Here is a 14071-nt window from a genome sequence, read left to right as displayed (position 1 = left end):
AGAATCTGTATTATTACGGGATAAAATTGTAATGTCTACACAACACAATACATGACTCCTGGATTCTATTCATGTCTATCAGTGTTTCCTGCAGTCAGCAGATGAGATTACTTTTTCAGTCTTTAGCACATGGTCATCCATTACAACGGAAAAATGTACACAATCAAACCACAGTTGGGAAACCCTAGCTCAATCTTTGGCAAATCACACATAGGACCTATCGTATTTAGCATTTTCACCACAGTATGTGTCAATATTGTAGTCTGGAGGAGCTTATAGGGCATGTAAGGAGGTTACATAAAGATTTGCAACATTTTCTGGATTTATCAATAATCCATGAAATATAAAAGAGCTCTAAGTTCTTCTTGCGGTTGGCACTTTAAGAGGCTAACGCTGTTACTGTACATCCCTGCTAGGGACTGATAGTCAGCAGAGGGAGCAGACAGCACTGCAGATCTATACTTTACTTTCAGTTGTGCTTTCATCAGCCTGCATGACCTTTGACGTCTGAGAATTCTTCCCAGTTTCTGACATGAGAATGCTCTTTAGAGGGCCTTTTCTCACCCCTGTGAGGGGCTAGTGCATTAGGCAGCCTTGTCAGACTTTATTCAGAGAGGAACAAGGGGGAGAATATAACATGTCACATAGAGTTCACACGGTTGAACTTAATATCAGTCATGATTGATAAACAAAGCATGGGCTGTGACCCTGGGATATCAACGCTGGTGATTACTCAACATTGGATTTTGTGTTTGGTGCTCAACCTAACAGAACCTTCTGCAGTACCACAAGAGAACTAGATACAGCAAACCAGGAAGACTGAAACCTACCATAACCTTCAATAAAGCACCACAAGACACAGGAAACCAGAACGACACCGCATGTAGACTGTATCACAAGGGCATAGAAAACAGATATGGAGATTTGCAGGTAACCTGAGAGACGGATGTGTGTGTGTGTGTGTGTGTGTGTGTGTGTGTGTGTGTGTGTATGCTTGAGAGTGTGTGCGTGTGTGTTTGTGTACATGTGGTAGCGTAGTCGTGAGGTGTGGAAATATAGTAAAAGAGAGGACCCTTTGTGTATACAAGTTGAGAGACACAGCAGGGAGTTTCAACATAATACCAGGTTTATCCAGGTGCTCACCTGACCTGTGTTTTCATTCAACATAATGTCTATGAATCCTCCCAGTTCCTGGGCTCCATACAGGGACAATGGTTGTCACAGAACACTGACTAAAACTGCTCAACCCACACAGGTGTCTTTGCTTCTAGTCCAGACCACAGCAACTACAGGATAGGAAAAGTCAACATCATTGGGAAGGAAACCTGTTTATTCACAGTTTGGTACATCTATGATATACAAGTAAGCTTGAACAAGTAATGGTGAACTACTATACAGGCGCCTCCCTTTTCCAACTATTATTGCAGATGTATGCGGTAAAACTATACGCCATAATACACTGACACTATATCATAAACATTAAATGTTACTTGACAGAATCACTTGTAAAGATCATTTTGAATTATGTACAGTATGCTGTGGGAGATAACTATGACAAACATGCAGAGTGACAATCTAGATAATCAGCATACACACTCACAGGTGAGGCAGAATATGAGTGCTGTACAGCTGACAACTTGAGAGGAAGAGAGAATGTGACAGAAAGAGAGAAACAGAGAGGCATATACAGAGACCTCCGTGCCACCCTTGTTTGCTTATCATCCATTGGCCATAATCTCATTTGAGGGATTGGTAGTGTGCGCCTTCAGGGGAGCTGGAGGACATTAAAAGAAGCATCAAAACAACACTGGCCTCAGGTAGGACTCTGAGTACTATGGTGCTATAGACTTTTCACAGAACACTTAGAGAGAGTGTAGCTAACTGAATTACTGAGAGGTGAGAACCCGGGAGAGGGTCAGGGAGAGGAGCATTAGGGAGATGGGTGTGGAGGCAAACCTGAAGTCAAATCAACAGCAGTACCACCTTTAACCCCTCACAACATCACCTTATCCTGAGCCCTGTCCTCTCTGAGTGTGGAGAGTGAGTGTCTCATCTTTTAGAAGGAGTTGTCAGCGTTGGTCTGTGGCCCTTCCTGCTCCTCTCTGATTGGCTGCTCAGACACCATGCTGAGACAGGTGTTAGTGTTGTGCTGTAATGCATGCTGGGAGAGCAGACTGCTCTGGCGGCCCCGCCCTGTCAGGGGTCTCAGGTAGTCGCGGAGGCGCAAGCGCACCTTGCTGTGCAGCGAGGCGTAGATGAAGGGGTTGTAGCAGGCAGAGCTCATGGCCAGCAGGTGGCAGCACACCTGCAGCAGGTTGACGTGGCGTTTGCCCACCAGAAGGAAGTCCTGGTCCAGGTCCAGTAGCAGGTTGAGTACCTGCAAGGGCAGCCAGCAGAAGGCGAAGGAGAGCACAGACAGTACCAGCAAAGAGAAGGTCTTCCTCTTCGTCCTGTTCCAGTGATGCAGGCTGTGGGAGGGCGCCCCAGGGAGACAGCGCTGACGGAGCCGGGCTGTAATGCCGCAGTAGGCCACACTGACCGACAGCAGGGGAAGCAGGTAGGAGGTGAGCAGGATGAAGCAGGAGTAGAGCAGCCGCAGGTGGTCTGAGTCTGGCCAGAACTCCTCACACACCACCAGCTCCAACCCACTGGGACGCAGGTCCAAGTAGCGGGTGTGGAGGGAAGGAGGAGTTGCCAGAAGCAGGGACAGAAGCCACATCCCCACCGCCAGCGCCCCACACCCCCTCAGGGAGATCCTCCTCCTCACAGGGTGAACCACCACCACATAGCGGTCCACAGCGATGGCCGTGAGGGACAGCACAGAGACAAAGACGGTGGAGGTCTGCAGCAGGGGGACCAGGTGGCAGAGCGGCCGGCCAAACAGCCAGCCCTCGGACTCGAAGGCGTAGGAGGCGGTCAGAGGGACACAGCTCAGACACATGAGCAGGTCGCCTGCAGCCAGGTTCCCTATGAAGAAGTTGGTGGCGTTGTGGAGTTTCTTGTCAGCCAGGATGCATGCTAGTAGGAGGGAGTTGCCCACGCAGGCCACGGCCACCAGGAGGCAGTAGAGCGGGATGAACAGAGGGCGGTAGCTCAGCAGTAACTGCAGACCTGAGAACAACTCTACTGGGTCACTGCGGTTCAGAGGAGGTGCTGCCAGGCTGGCATTGGAAGATTCCCCCACAGACCTCTCCAACACTGGCTCCATCTCTAACCAGAACTGGTAAATAGAATGGAGATACACACAGCTGTGTGTGAGTGTTTTCAGCCAATCACTGATTTACAATTTGAGAGTTTTTGTTGCAGTACAATAATAAAAAACTAAAGGTGTGTTGAAGCTTTCTGAAATTAAAACACAGAAATATGCATGTAAAGAAATAGAGCAAAGAGCACTATGTATTTTCCTCAGTGAGACTACCGTAACTGTTTGATGATTTTTATGGAAATCCTACTATTCAGCATAAAATCATGTCCTAGGAAAGTGATACAACAATATTGGATAAAAACAGCAGTACACAGTTCCATTACTCAAGTGCAATATGGGCAAACGCCAATCTCTTTAACATAGTAATTTGAATTCCTGTTGATTATCCCAGGTAGAGCAACAGCTGTGTCCAATCAAACATACAACAGAACTGCTGGTATTTTAGTTTGATAATCTGGGATTATATAGCTGGTGGAACTGTCCACTGGCTATTTCTGATAATTATTATTTTAACTGATAAATAGACTTTAACTACATTCCCAATCTATGCTGTTTTCTATTCCAGTGACTGGAATTATGTTCTATTCTGTTCCATCTATCATTATCTTTATGAAACAAAACACATTTTTGTAGAGACAATAAGAAGTTTAGAGTATTTGCAGTGAAGGAGAGTGTACAGTACCTGTGCAGAGGTTTGCGATCCTGTAGAGATGAGTGTTCTGTGTTCTCCTCTCTCAGCTCTCTCCCTGATGGCTCCTCTCTGTCTGTCTGTTTGTCTGCCTGCCTGCCTGCCTGCCTGCCTGCCTGTATGTCTGCCTGCCTATATGTCTGTTCGTCTGTCTGTCCGTCCGTCAGTCTGTCCATCCATTCAACCTGTCAGTCCTTCACTCTCTTCTACTTGGCTTTGATCTGCGCAGTGTTCTCAAACCTGGAGCAGCTGCCTCCCTCCACTCTGAGTGGGTGTCTGTGTGTGAGAGTGGGTGTCTGTGTGAGTGATTGGGTGTCTGTGTGTGAGTGTGTGAACTGTGTGCTCTCCCCTTACTGCTCTCTCTGTCTAACCTCATCAGTGTGCTATCGACACACACCTCATGGTTATTACTGCATTGTCGGAACTAGAAGCACAAGCATTTCGCTACACTCGCATTAACATCTGCTAACCATGTGTATGTGACAAATACATTTGATTTGATTTGATTTGATTACCTGCAAATGTCTATATCCATTTTCTATGTGTCTTTCTGTGTCTTGTTTATGGTAGGTTTCTGTCTTTCTGGTATGCTTTATGTACAGTTCACACACACACACACACACACACACACACAAAATATGTGAAAATCCACACAGCTCCCCACTGTTGTCCATCTCTGTTGCGTTTCCTTGTAGAGATATTAGGGAGAGGCAATCAGAGCCAAAGACCAGGGGTAATCCTACAGACCTACACACCACAGTAAACCTTCAGCTGAGAGAGAGTGCTAAGTCACCATACATGTAGAAGCAAAATGCATCTCTGTACTTTCTATTTTTTCTCACAGACTTCAGCAGTCAAGCCTGAAGACAGACACAGCCAGACTCATAGCAGTATTCAGTAGGAGTAGTATTAGGATGGGAACACAAGGTACTAACATAAAGTCGTTTTTGGAGTGTTTTCAGCAAAACAAAATGACAATCCCATTAACTATAAACAAACCTGACTTCCCCATTCAAATATACTGTAGCCTAAGAAGTCAGAAGAGAGACTATGGAATGATTTCAGTGCCAACAGAAATTTTATTTGAATAACATAATTTTGAATTTGTATTAAGATATTTCAGTTGAATTAAATATTTTTTAAATTGTAATGCACAAATCAGGGCATTTCTAGAATTTGAAGACATTTGTGGCATAGCCCAAAGCCAGTAGGGGGGTCCAGGGGCATCCTACCCTTGCAACAAAAAAAAAGGAATTTCAACAGTATAATGCATGAATTTTGTGCACTTTGAGATTAACATTAAGAGATTAGATCTTTTTCAGGTAATTTGCACCTTCCCACCTGCCACAGCAGACACTGCCAGTACTCCATTAGAGTAGCTACTGTGAGTTTCTCTACTCTGGAACACTCTCTACTCTCTACTGATGAGTCAGTCTACATGGAGGAGGTCAGAGACTTTGCAGTGTGGTGTCAGCACAACAGCTCTCCCTCAACATAAGTAAGACCAAGGACCTGATTGTGGACTATAGGAGAAAGAGGGGAAAGCACACCCCAGAGCATTTGGAGAGCATTTGGATGATCCAGAAGAAGATTGGGAGAATGTCATATGGTCAGATGAAACCAAAATATAACTTTTTGGTAAAAACTCAACTAGTCGTGTTTGGAGGACAAAGAATGCTGAGTTGCATCCAAAGAACACCATACCTACTGTGAAGCATGGGGGTGGAAACATCATGCTTTGGGGCTGTTTTTCTGCAAAGGGACCAGGACGACTGATCCGTGTAAAGGAAAGAATGAATGGGGCCATGTATTGTGAGATTTTGAGTGAAAACCTCCTTCCATCAGCAAGGGCATTGAAGATGAAACGTGGCTGGGTCTTTCAGCATGACAATGATCCCAAACACACCGCCCGGGCAACGAAGGAGTGTCTTCGTAAGAAGCATTTCAAGGTCCTGGAGTGGCCTAGCCAGTCTCCAGATCTCAACCCCATAGAAAATCTTTGGAGGGAGTTGAAAGTTTGTGTTGCCCAGCAACAGCCCCAAAACATCACTGCTCTAGAGGAGATCTGCATGGAGGAATGGGCCAAAATACCAGTAACAGCGTGTGAAAACCTTGTGAAGACTTACAGAAAACGTTTGACCTCTGTCATTGCCACAAAAGGGTATATAACAAAGTATTGAGATACATTTTTGTTATTGACCAAATACTTATTTTCCACCATAATTTGCAAATAAATTCATTAAAAATCCTACAATATGATTTTCTGGAAAAATTCTCATTTTGTCTGTCATAGTTGAAGTGTACCTATGATGAAAATTACAGGCCTCTCTCATCTTTTTAAGTGGGAGAACTTGCACAATTGGTGGCTGACTAAATACGTTTTTGCCCCACTGTAATATATATCTATACACAGCACCAGTCAAACGTTTGCACACACCTACTCATTCCAGGGTTTTTCTTAATTTTTTACTATTTTCTACATTGTAGCATAACAGTGACAATGACCCAACAGACCTCCAGGCTGTGTAAGGACTATTTGATCAAGAAAGAGAGTGATGGAGTGCAACATCAGATGACCTGGCCTCCACAACCACCTGACCTCAAGCCAATTGAGATGGTTTGGGATGATTTGGACCGCAAAATGAAAGAAAAGCAGCCAACAAGTGCTCAGCATATGTAAGAACTCCTTGAATGAGAAGGTGAATCCAAACTTTTGACTGGTACTGTATATACTATACCGTCAAAAGGATCGGGCTGGACCAAAAACATCTGGGGCTCAAGCCCCGGAAGCCCCAATGACGCAAATGTAATAGTTTAATTCACAAATGTAACTTGTATTTCATGATTTGAAAGAGAATTAAATGAATATTGCATTCAGTTTAAAAATGCAATTTAAACGTAATTAATATTCAAATTCAATATTTATATATTCAGTTTCAATATGGTAAATATTGCATTCATTGTCTGTGTATCAAGTTTACAAACTAACATGCAAACTATTTCTATTCGCACTGAAATCACATAAAAGTTAGTTATCTCGGTGACCTAAATCGGGGACTAGGCTACCCTCAATAAAACCCGTTTCCATTGCCACTAGAAATGACAAATTATGTCATGTTGCTAGGTAGCCAATATGTGACTGCAGCTGTAGAAGTTTATGGTATGAATTCAACAAGTAAAAACAATAACACGCTAAATGACTTTTCCATTCGAATGTGTTATTGCTATTGATGCTTTTTTATTTTCATTCTGGTATAATTATTATCCATCTTGATCATTCTTTGGTTCCAGTTCTGATTTCAGTTCCCTACAGTAACAGTATGTGGCAGTGTATCAAGCAACATTTAATTAAGAATGACAGAAACCATGGTGTATAGAAAGATAGCTTTATTGCACAAGGTGTTAGAATACTATTTTTGTTTGTTTTTCATTTAATTTAATAGAAAATTTTATTTTAAACACAAGCAATTGCTATTAGAAGCAACTCAAACCAATGTTTGGAATCACCTCAACATTTTTTTTCTTCAAATTTAAAATGTTAGTACATTTCTTTCCCTCACCTTTTCCCTTTTACCAAGCATGCAATGTCATTTTTGAGGATGAACAAAGTACAAAAAAACAATAATAAAAAAATTGAATTTGGAACACCAAAAGATCTTTAACAAATGATAAAAATGCAACAACTTAGTATCAAAAACATAAAGGGAATAGAGAAGAATGACTACATTTGTTGCCCGTTGTGGAAATCAATGTTTATCAAATCAATATGTTGTTTTAAATTTGGAGTTGGGGCATGATTCAACCCTGATCTGTGCCCTGTTTTATTCTGACGAAAATAGCTCTTCATACAAAACTGTTTTATGTACAAGAGTTAACCTATAAACAACACCGACAAAGGTATTGGTGGTGGGTCCAGTACTGTACGCCCAAGGTGGGAGGGAGTTGAATAGGGAGAGCCAGTTGGGAGTGGCAGGTTTTCCTGACCCAGTCCAGTATATACACAATTTCTATGTGTGTGACCTAAAGAGCTAGGAGTCCCTGATTTCCCTTGGCTAAAACTGGCCAAAGATGTAGGTGTGTCATACTTCAGCACTGTTTGGCCTCTGGAATCACATTTTTTTTTTTTAAATACAAAATAAAAAACAGAAACAAGTAAAAAGGAACATATTCAATCAAAATGAACATATGGACGTAATCCAAAAACAAAAGAAATGACAAAACACTAGAATGGCGATGCTTCAATAGACATTCCAACAGGTTCCGGTGTTGATGTAGCCTACACGTAGTAGCACAAAATGTAGCTGGGGATGAGGATGGACATGGCTATTGGGGATGGAGAAAGAAGTGGGAAATATACAGTACTTAAGACAGGGCAGCATCAGAGATGCCAATAGACCACTGACCACATCATCCTTTCATATTCAAACTGAACACCCCGATTGGCTGGCAACGTCTCTCTGATAAACTAGACAGTTCACTTATTTCACATGATTATCCTCCTTGGTGCCTTGGCTGACATTTTGATTTGGAGGGAGGGAGGCAGTAATACATGGGCTGAGAGGTTGATAAAGGTTACAGGGCTACTGGTGTGTACTCTGTGTAGTAGCTGTGTGATACAGTAGCCGTGCTCTGATACCTGACTTCTGCTCCACTCACAGTGACCCTATAACCCCACTGGTACCACAGGTCAAAGGCCCATACCTGAGGCCCTGAGAGGTCACGGCCCTTCTTTACTCAAGTAACAGGTGAACGAAAGCAGAGAATTTATAGACAACAGTGTAGGTCGCCTTGGTTACACCCATCTTTAAAGGAAATTATTTGGCTTCTGAAAAGTAAGTATACCAACCAATCACTGACAACCTCATGAGATACCAACTAATAGGGGCCTTTGAGATGGACACTTCCTGTATGGAAGTCACTTCCTTCCTCTCAGCCAGTCTACATACAGTAACATACAGAAAACCCTCTATATACACGTGCTCCTCCCTCTTCATAATACTCTTCTATTCTTTACCCCTCTTTCATTTTCACTGCCCTTCACATGATTGAGCGATTGTCTCCTTATATTTTTTTAAACATTTAAATTGTTGTATATTTTTATTCTTTGCCATAATTTTCACTTAAATGACATGATATACTTATATAGAAATATATATGCGAAATCTTTAAAATACCAAATATTCTACATTTGTTAGTATTGCGAGAGCCCTGATGTTTTTAATTCATTGCTGGGTCATTTAGGTTGTCATGTTTCGGTCAAAAGCTATCGGATACTGTTGAGTTGGAAGAGGAGGGGAGTTTGAGGAAATATCAACAATAAATGTGCTAAAATACAAACTCAATGTTCTGAGTGAGGTGAACCTGAAATCCTTCCTTATGGAATCCAGACAGAGAGAGTAACTGCAAATGGAGAGTGAGACTGGACATTGAGACATAGAGTAAGACAAGACTATAGGGGATAAAACTGGTAGTCCTGCAGGAGCTTCTGCTCAAACCTTGGAGGGCAGCATAATGTGTGTGAGGGTATGATGAACACTGATTTTTAGCCCAGCCTCTGCTATCATTGACTTCATCAGCACGAGCAGTGAGCTTTCACCGTTCAGCTCCTCAGTAATACTCAATGGTCCTCAGTAATACTCAATGGTTTGACCTTGGAGAACAGCTCTAGGTCTTCCTGTGTGTGTGTGTGTGTGTTAGTGTGTGTGTGTGTGTGCGTGTGTGTGTGTGTGTGTGTTAGTGTGTGTGTGTGTGTGTGTGTACATCACCAGACACACATATTGAGCAGCGTGGCATCAGGCTAGAAGTGATAGTTAGTAGGAGATAGTAGTTTGTTTTATACAGGTCCAGGTGAGCATGAATCAGGCAGGTTACAATGGTCTCTGGTCATTCCTGGGAGGCAGAATCTAAAGTCTGAATAAAGACTAATCACTGGGTAATTAGATGTTAGCTAGCAGTTAGCTGGGGACACCTGCTGCACTGCACTGCATGCCCTCGCTGACCTGATGTGTAGAACACTGGTGTGGGGCTGGGTGTGGGCCGGGGCCGGGCCAGACAGAAGTGTTTAGTCTTTGAGAGAGAGAAGGGGGGCTAGTAGCTACACCAGTGTGTAAGACTTAGAGTAGGCCCCAACCCCTTGCTTCTGCAGTCTGCCCAGCGCTGAGGAGCTATTCTCTAGCAGTGAGTCTCTGGAGCCCCCCATCTTTGTGCTGGAGCCAGTGGGGTTGCTGCTGGTGCTGGAAGTGGAGGCTGTGGCTGCAGGGTTGGAGCAGGGCATGGTGAGAGTCCTCTGGGGCAGGGTGGCAGTGCCTGAGCTCACGCCCAGACTGCCCAACCCAGAGTGGCCTAGCGTCAGGGCCTGTTGCTTGGACGGGTCCAGAGTCATGTGACGTCCTTGGGTGTGGTACGCCCGCTGTGCCAGGCTGCGGATGGAGGCCTCCCTGGGCGGGACCGCAGGGCATGGGTCATGCAGTTCTGCCTGCTTCCGGAAGAAAGGATCCGTCTTCATGTAGAGCGGGAGGTTGCAGAATTCACCTAGCAACGAGGACAGAACAGAGAGAGGGAGGGGCTTAGAGACCTGTTGAGATGTACATAAAACAGCCTGTGGCAGAGTATAATGTGGTGCACTGTGCCAGACAGGGTGGCTCTCTGTACTCACTCTTGTTGGCACGGTGGGGGATGGGCACGGCCACGTTGGTAGGTCTGCCGCGGTCGTAGTCCTGGGGTTTGGGTGGCGAGGCGGTGAAGCGACACAGGCCTGTCTCGGATGGGGTGCTGAGTGATGTCATACTGTCGGCCGGGTCGTTGGTGCCTGTGGTCATCTGGTCAGAGGAGCTGTCGGAGATGAAGCACTCTGTGATGGTGAACTTGGCATGCTGCAGGTGCTCCTCCAGTTTGGCGTGTTCGTAGGCCCGCGCCAGCTCCTCATACGTAGACGACGCACTCTCTGTGGACACCATGCTGTTACGACCCTTGTCTGGAAAAACAATAAATGTCATATCATATTAGAACAATGCAATATGAAGTTTGCATACAGTACAGCTGTGCCAGTAGGCCTTTCAAGGTATCCTACAGGTCTGGTTTGGGGATGTAAAAGATAGATGTGCTAATGATGGGTCTTTAGTGGTGTTGTTGCCAGGGCGGGGCGGTACCCACCAGTATCCTGGGACAGGCTGGCGCTGTAGCTGTCACTCTCGGTAGCGGTGATGCCGTGGGAGCCCATGGTGCGCCAGTCAGAGGTCAAAGTCCTTGCGGAGGCTGTTGATTGGCTCTGGCCCGGCCTGCTCAGGGTCCACTGGCTGGAGTAGCGGTTTCTGGAGCTGTGGGCTGACTTCACACACTTCCTCGACACTGGATCTGAGACAAAGAGAGAATAGGAGGAGGACGGTGAGAGGATAGAACTCACTGGAGCTGTGGGCTGACTTCACACACTTCCTCGACACTGGATCTGAGACAAAGAGAGAATAGGAGGAGGACGGTGAGAGGATAGAACTCACTCACGGGGTACTATTCATAACACTTATAATAGTTTTGGGTGTAAGCATGTACAAACATTTTGAATGTCAGCTCAAGTTAACTCCTACACATTACACTGTAATAAGACATATTTCCATACTATGCACATCTTAGTGTATGTGAAGTACTCACTGGTTCCAGGGCGGATGTCTGACATGTCAATCAAGGGCCCTGTGTTCTGGATGAGGGCAGGATGGTGCAGAGACACACCCGTGCAGAAGCTTTGTGGATTCACTGATTGGCTGAACTCTGTGTCCGTCACTGGGGCCACTGCCTTGTCCTCACCTATTGGATGTAAGAGATGAGGAAAACATATTATGACAGTTGTTAAAAAATATCTGTGATAAACAATTAATCTCCCTTGTCAGATGTTCTCCTCATGGGCTGATTGTAACTCACACTCTACCAACACGTATTTAGTAAGTTGAGAGAAATAATTTGATTGGTTAGTTAGTGTACTGTAACTGAAGGCTATTTAATTGGACGATATTCAGTCTGATCGATCTGATTAGCTGCAGTGTGTCCATACTGACCTATCTGCTTGATGCCCTCCTTGTCCTCGATGAGCAGCTGGACACGAGGGATGTCAATGTGGAGCCGAGGGCCCTGGGGAGGACCCTTCACTGGGGTGTCCATGCTGCGGTTGTTCTTACTGCTCAACACACAAAACAAGACACACACTTAGACTGAATCCACTGTCACATCAGCAGTACTTACATAGTGTACATGTATACATATACAACAGGAGTATATTGGTGATACTTTATAAGAGTTTACTGGGACTTGCAGGTATTTTCAAAGATCCATCAAGATCCCCTGGAAAATGACACATCCATAACCACAGGCACCAATCAATCTAGAGTATTATCCTTACCTGATAAGCATCTCTGCAAGGCTCTTAGCATCTGTGAAAGCAAACACAAATATCTTTATTAGATTATAATGGATCATCATGTGGATTAGGCAAATTATTTTGATGTGTTACCTTTAGTGCTTCTCAGTTATTTACTCATTTACTTATGGCTCTTCCTCTCTGTTCTCCCCTCCCCCTCTTCCCTTTCTTTCTCCCTCCTTCCCTATGTCTCTCACCTCTGAGTCGTTTGAGTCTCTTCTCCTTGCCTATGTTTCTCACCTCTGAGTCGTTTGAGTCTCTTCTCCTTGCCTTTGTTTCTCACCTCTGAGTCGTTTGAGTCTCTTCTCCTTGCCTTTGTTTCTCACCTCTGAGTCGTTTGAGTCTCTTCTCCTTGCCTTTGTTTCTCACCTCTGAGTCGTTTGAGTCTCTTCTCCTTGCCTTTGTTTCTCACCTCTGAGTCGTTTGAGTCTCTTCTCCTTGCCTTTGTTTCTCACCTCTGAGTCGTTTGAGTCTCTTCTCCTTGCCTTTGTTTCTCACCTCTGAGTCGTTTGAGTCTCTTCTCCTTGCCTATGTTTCTCACCTCTGAGTCGTTTGAGTCTCTTCTCCTTGCCTTTGTTTCTCACCTCTGAGTCGTTTGAGTCTTTTCTCCTTGCCTATGTTTCTCACCTCTGAGTCGTTTGAGTCTCTTCTCCTTGCCTATGTTTCTCACCTCTGAGTCGTTTGAGTCTCTTCTCCTTGCCTATGTTTCTCACCTCTGAGTCGTTTGAGTCTCTTCTCCTTGCCTATGTTTCTCACCTCTGAGTCGTTTGAGTCTCTTCTCCTTGCCTTTGTTTCTCACCTCTGAGTCGTTTGAGTCTCTTCTCCTTGCCTTTGTTTCTCACCTCTGAGTCGTTTGAGTCTTTTCTCCTTGCCTTTGTTTCTCACCTCTGAGTCGTTTGAGTCTCTTCTCCTTGCGTTTCTTGCGGATGATGAAGAGCAGGGCGACGCCCAGGGTGACCAGGATAACAGGAGAACCGATGGAGAACAGCTTCTTCACATCATCTCTGTCCTCATGGGCCGAGTTTATAGGAGGGATGGTACCTGGGAGGGAGAGAAGGGGTGAGAGAGGGAGGGAAAGGGGGTCAGAGGTAGATTAAAGGACTGCTTTTACCACCACTTTCAAGCCCACTCACATTCTACTCCTCCTTCTCTCCCTTTTTTGGTCTCCTCCTTATCCCCTTCTCTTTGATGACTGTAAGTAGCTCTGAATAAATGTCAAATGTAAATGTCAAAGCAGCAAGTGAGAGCAGTTATCTGGTAGAAACAGGAAGTGACTCACTGCCGTCATAGTCTGTGGTGGCAAACTGGGAGCTTTGGTTCCCACAGCCGGCGCTATTACAGGCCTTCATCTTCAGCTCGTACCAGGTGGCCTCCCGCAGCTCGCTGAGGAATAGCTGGGCCGTGGCGTTGGCCTTCAGGCTCTGCCAGGCCCACGTGCCCTTGGGCCGGAAGTCCAGCAGCAGAGCGGTGATGGGGCAGCCGCCGCTGGTCCAGCCCTGCAGGTTGAGCCCCGCGTGGGTGGAGTTGATGTGGGTGAGCAGGGGCTGCTCCTTGTTGAACACGGGCTCTGCAGGAGAAGAGGAGAGACAGGGAGATTGTCAGACTGGCGGTAACTGAAGTTAGTGTGTTAGAGTGGGGATGTAGTTTATGTGAGGTAAAACACACGATGTGAGGTAAAATATAAAATCATGCTGTTTTAAAATTCAACTATTTCTGCTCCTTCCTCCGCTACACCCTCTCTCACCTTCCCCCCTTCCCCTTGATCTTTCCTTTT

General features: G+C 45.1%; 2 protein-coding genes across 8 annotated transcripts in view; both read right to left on the bottom strand.

Moving 5' to 3' along the window:
• Positions 1-2009: 2009 nt before the first annotated feature.
• LOC110539136 (prolactin-releasing peptide receptor-like) lies at positions 2010-3217 on the bottom strand. Its single transcript, XM_021626105.3, has one exon. It carries the CDS (start codon positions 3206-3208, stop codon positions 2057-2059), a length of 1152 nt encoding a protein of 383 aa, XP_021481780.1. The 5' UTR covers positions 3209-3217; the 3' UTR covers positions 2010-2056.
• Positions 3218-7264: 4047 nt separating this feature from the next.
• LOC110536836 (cell adhesion molecule DSCAML1) overlaps positions 7265-14071 on the bottom strand; it is an 86226-nt gene continuing 79419 nt past the window's right edge. For 4 of the 7 annotated variants that reach the window (XM_036937326.2, XM_090192153.1, XM_090192157.1 and 1 more), the window contains 8 exons: positions 13577-13864; positions 13183-13338; positions 12280-12310; positions 11939-12060; positions 11538-11690; positions 11046-11246; positions 10549-10866; positions 7265-10424 (listed from right to left, as the gene is read on the bottom strand). In XM_036937326.2, the coding sequence (XP_036793221.2) occupies positions 9988-10424; positions 10549-10866; positions 11046-11246; positions 11538-11690; positions 11939-12060; positions 12280-12310; positions 13183-13338; positions 13577-13864 (1706 nt within the window). In that variant the 3' untranslated portion in view covers positions 7265-9987. The remainder of the gene's footprint in view (positions 10425-10548; positions 10867-11045; positions 11247-11537; positions 11691-11938; positions 12061-12279; positions 12311-13182; positions 13339-13576; positions 13865-14071) is intronic. The other 3 variants (XM_036937327.2, XM_090192158.1, XM_090192155.1) reach the window with 1 other exon arrangement.

Source organism: Oncorhynchus mykiss, chromosome 12 (genome assembly GCF_057628025.1).
Source record: "Oncorhynchus mykiss isolate SJ-2025 chromosome 12, ASM5762802v1, whole genome shotgun sequence".
Lineage (NCBI taxonomy): Eukaryota > Metazoa > Chordata > Actinopteri > Salmoniformes > Salmonidae > Oncorhynchus > Oncorhynchus mykiss.
This window is presented reverse-complemented; position numbering and strand designations above follow the sequence as displayed.